The 2,289-nt window shown below is 49.6% G+C and overlaps 1 protein-coding gene across 1 annotated transcript; it reads right to left on the bottom strand.

The window, feature by feature from the left end:
* Positions 1 to 1,625: 1,625 nt before the first annotated feature.
* On the bottom strand, positions 1,626 to 2,165 carry LOC104415655 (auxin-responsive protein SAUR41-like). The gene has a single exon (XM_010026981.3). The coding sequence runs from the start codon at positions 2,163 to 2,165 to the stop codon at positions 1,626 to 1,628; it is 540 nt and encodes a 179-aa protein (XP_010025283.2).
* Positions 2,166 to 2,289: the final 124 nt, after the last annotated feature.

Here is a 2,289-nt window from a genome sequence, read left to right as displayed (position 1 = left end):
CCGGTCGCCGGAGGCCGGGACCGCCGAAAAAAGAAAAAAGAAAAAGAAAATAAAAATGTTTAAAAAATTAAAAGAAACAAAAAAGAATAAAATTTACCAAACGTTTTCTATTCATTTTTTATTCCCGACCAAACGTTACCAAACGTGTTCTTTTGTTCAAAAATTATTTCCCGGAACGGAAATATTTTTTTTTGTTTCTGTTCCCTGGAACAAAAAAAGAACAGAAACGTTACTATTCGCACCCTTAATAGATTCAAGATATTTTTAGTAATTTTTTTAAAGGGAAGGAGGTGGTAAAGCAGGGCAGATCAATACAATAACCCCAACCCCCTAGAGGGCTAGAAGCTACCTTAGACTGCCCTTGACGTGCGGCCTAGAAAGGTCCTTCCCTAGGTCCTTCCCGAGCATCTCTTTTTTCATGGACACGCGTGAAGTTCATGGTGCCATAACCGTCGGCCCTCCCCTTAGAGTAACGATGCAGCATTAAGCAATAAGTAATTTAGAATCTCGCCGACGGTGGCCTTGTCTAACCCTAACCCCACGGTCAGAGCGACGATCCCCTGGAGTTCTGCACTTAAACTTCGAGTTCATGTAAGACAACGACGACTCGACGATCCTCTCTTTTGAACTGCGAGCTCTGCTTGTTTTTCATGGCACCGCTTGGAGGAGAAGAACGGGCCTTGAAAAAGAAGAAGACGACGGGGGAGATGTCGTCATTCGGACACGCCTTTCCACCATCATGAGGTTTCCCACCGGATTAGGTACCGCCGAGGCCGACCAAAGTGCATCGTTTTCCTCTGCTCCTTTGGCTTTTCCGGGGGATTTGTCACGCCTGACGTGAGCCTGTGATACATGTGGTTGAGAAAGCAACACAGCTTGAACACTTGCGGCCGCAATAGAATATCCCCAAAGCCTCGGGCATAATCTGTGAGTCCCGTGACGCCACAATGAAACGGGTTCGACCGGGAAAAATTGACAAACCCGTCTGGCTTTCGAAGCTTTCTGGGGGCGATAACGGGGCGGGCATCTCTACAAGAGAGTATCTTGCGCGTCCAAGGAATTCTTGATCGAATGAAGCGAATCCATCGTTGTTCAGCACAGCGATCGGGCCGCTGCGAAATAAGAGAACTTAATCTGGCTTTGATATTATTCATTGCCGCCATGGAACGTCTTAATCAGCTTGAAGCCTTGACAACCCATCTTTCAAGTTCCAACTGCACCAGACACTTTCTTCATCAACTTTTACAGTTTACGTTCCAAAACTGATGACCATACTCTTCAAAGACGAATCGGTCGAGCTCAGGCTCAAGCCTGACGAGAAACCCTAATCCTTTCGTGAAAGAGAAGGAAGAAAAAAAAAAAATTGCGGCCAACTAGATAGAACAGAAATTAAAGAATTCCAGGATTCGGCGTTGGATGGATTTTGGTAAACCACTCCTATATGATATTGGATTATATTTATATATAATATGCCACACTGATATTACAACATGGATTGCTGGTTGCATCTGCTCATCGCTTGACACCAGACTCGTATGGAACTTACATTGGTTGTTTCGTTCACATACATGACCAGATGATACTGACCTTTACATAATCAACGCTTAAAAGCCATAGTTAAAAACTTAATAGTGGTGGCCGACGGCGATCATCCGAGCTGGGCTCAGGAGCTGGTATGCGGCGATCCCGTAACCGCACCCGAGCCGCCTCGTCCTGCCGTTGCCGTCCCCATCCCCGTCGCAGTCCATCTCTGTCAGGACCCGGTAGAAGAGGTCGACGTTGCACGGGAGCTCGATGGGCCCGCCGCTGCTGTACCCGAACTCGGACTCGGCCTCCTCGAGCAGCATCTGGAACAAGGGGTGGTTGGCGCATTCCGTCCTCACCACGAACCTCTGCTTCTCGGGGCCCACGTAGACCGAGAAGCAGCCCTCGGGAACGGCGGCGCGCAGCTGCTTGAGGCTGCCGTGGAGGCGCGGCGGCGGCGCGTTGACCTCCTTGAGCAAGCTAGGCAGGGGCCCGCTCCAGGACTTGCTCTTCTTGGCGAGGCTCGGGCCGTGCGTCAGCCTCGGCTTGGAGGAGCTCTTGCCGGCCCGGCCGAGGGTCTTGCACCGCTCCCACGTCTTGAAAATCAGGCCCCTCTTTGGCTTTCTTCTTGTCTCGTCCATATTTGTTTCGGACAAAGCAAGTTCGGTTCGAAGTACGCGAGGGAGAGAGAGGACAACTTTGGACGTCGGATGAAATCAAAGAACGCACGACAACACTACGCTACTTTCTCGAATTTAGGTGCCC

The sequence above is a fragment of the Eucalyptus grandis genome, chromosome 8 (assembly GCF_016545825.1).
Source record: "Eucalyptus grandis isolate ANBG69807.140 chromosome 8, ASM1654582v1, whole genome shotgun sequence".
NCBI lineage: Eukaryota > Viridiplantae > Streptophyta > Magnoliopsida > Myrtales > Myrtaceae > Eucalyptus > Eucalyptus grandis.
The sequence above is the reverse complement of the archived record's forward strand: the minus strand, read 5'-3'. Positions and strand labels throughout refer to the sequence as shown.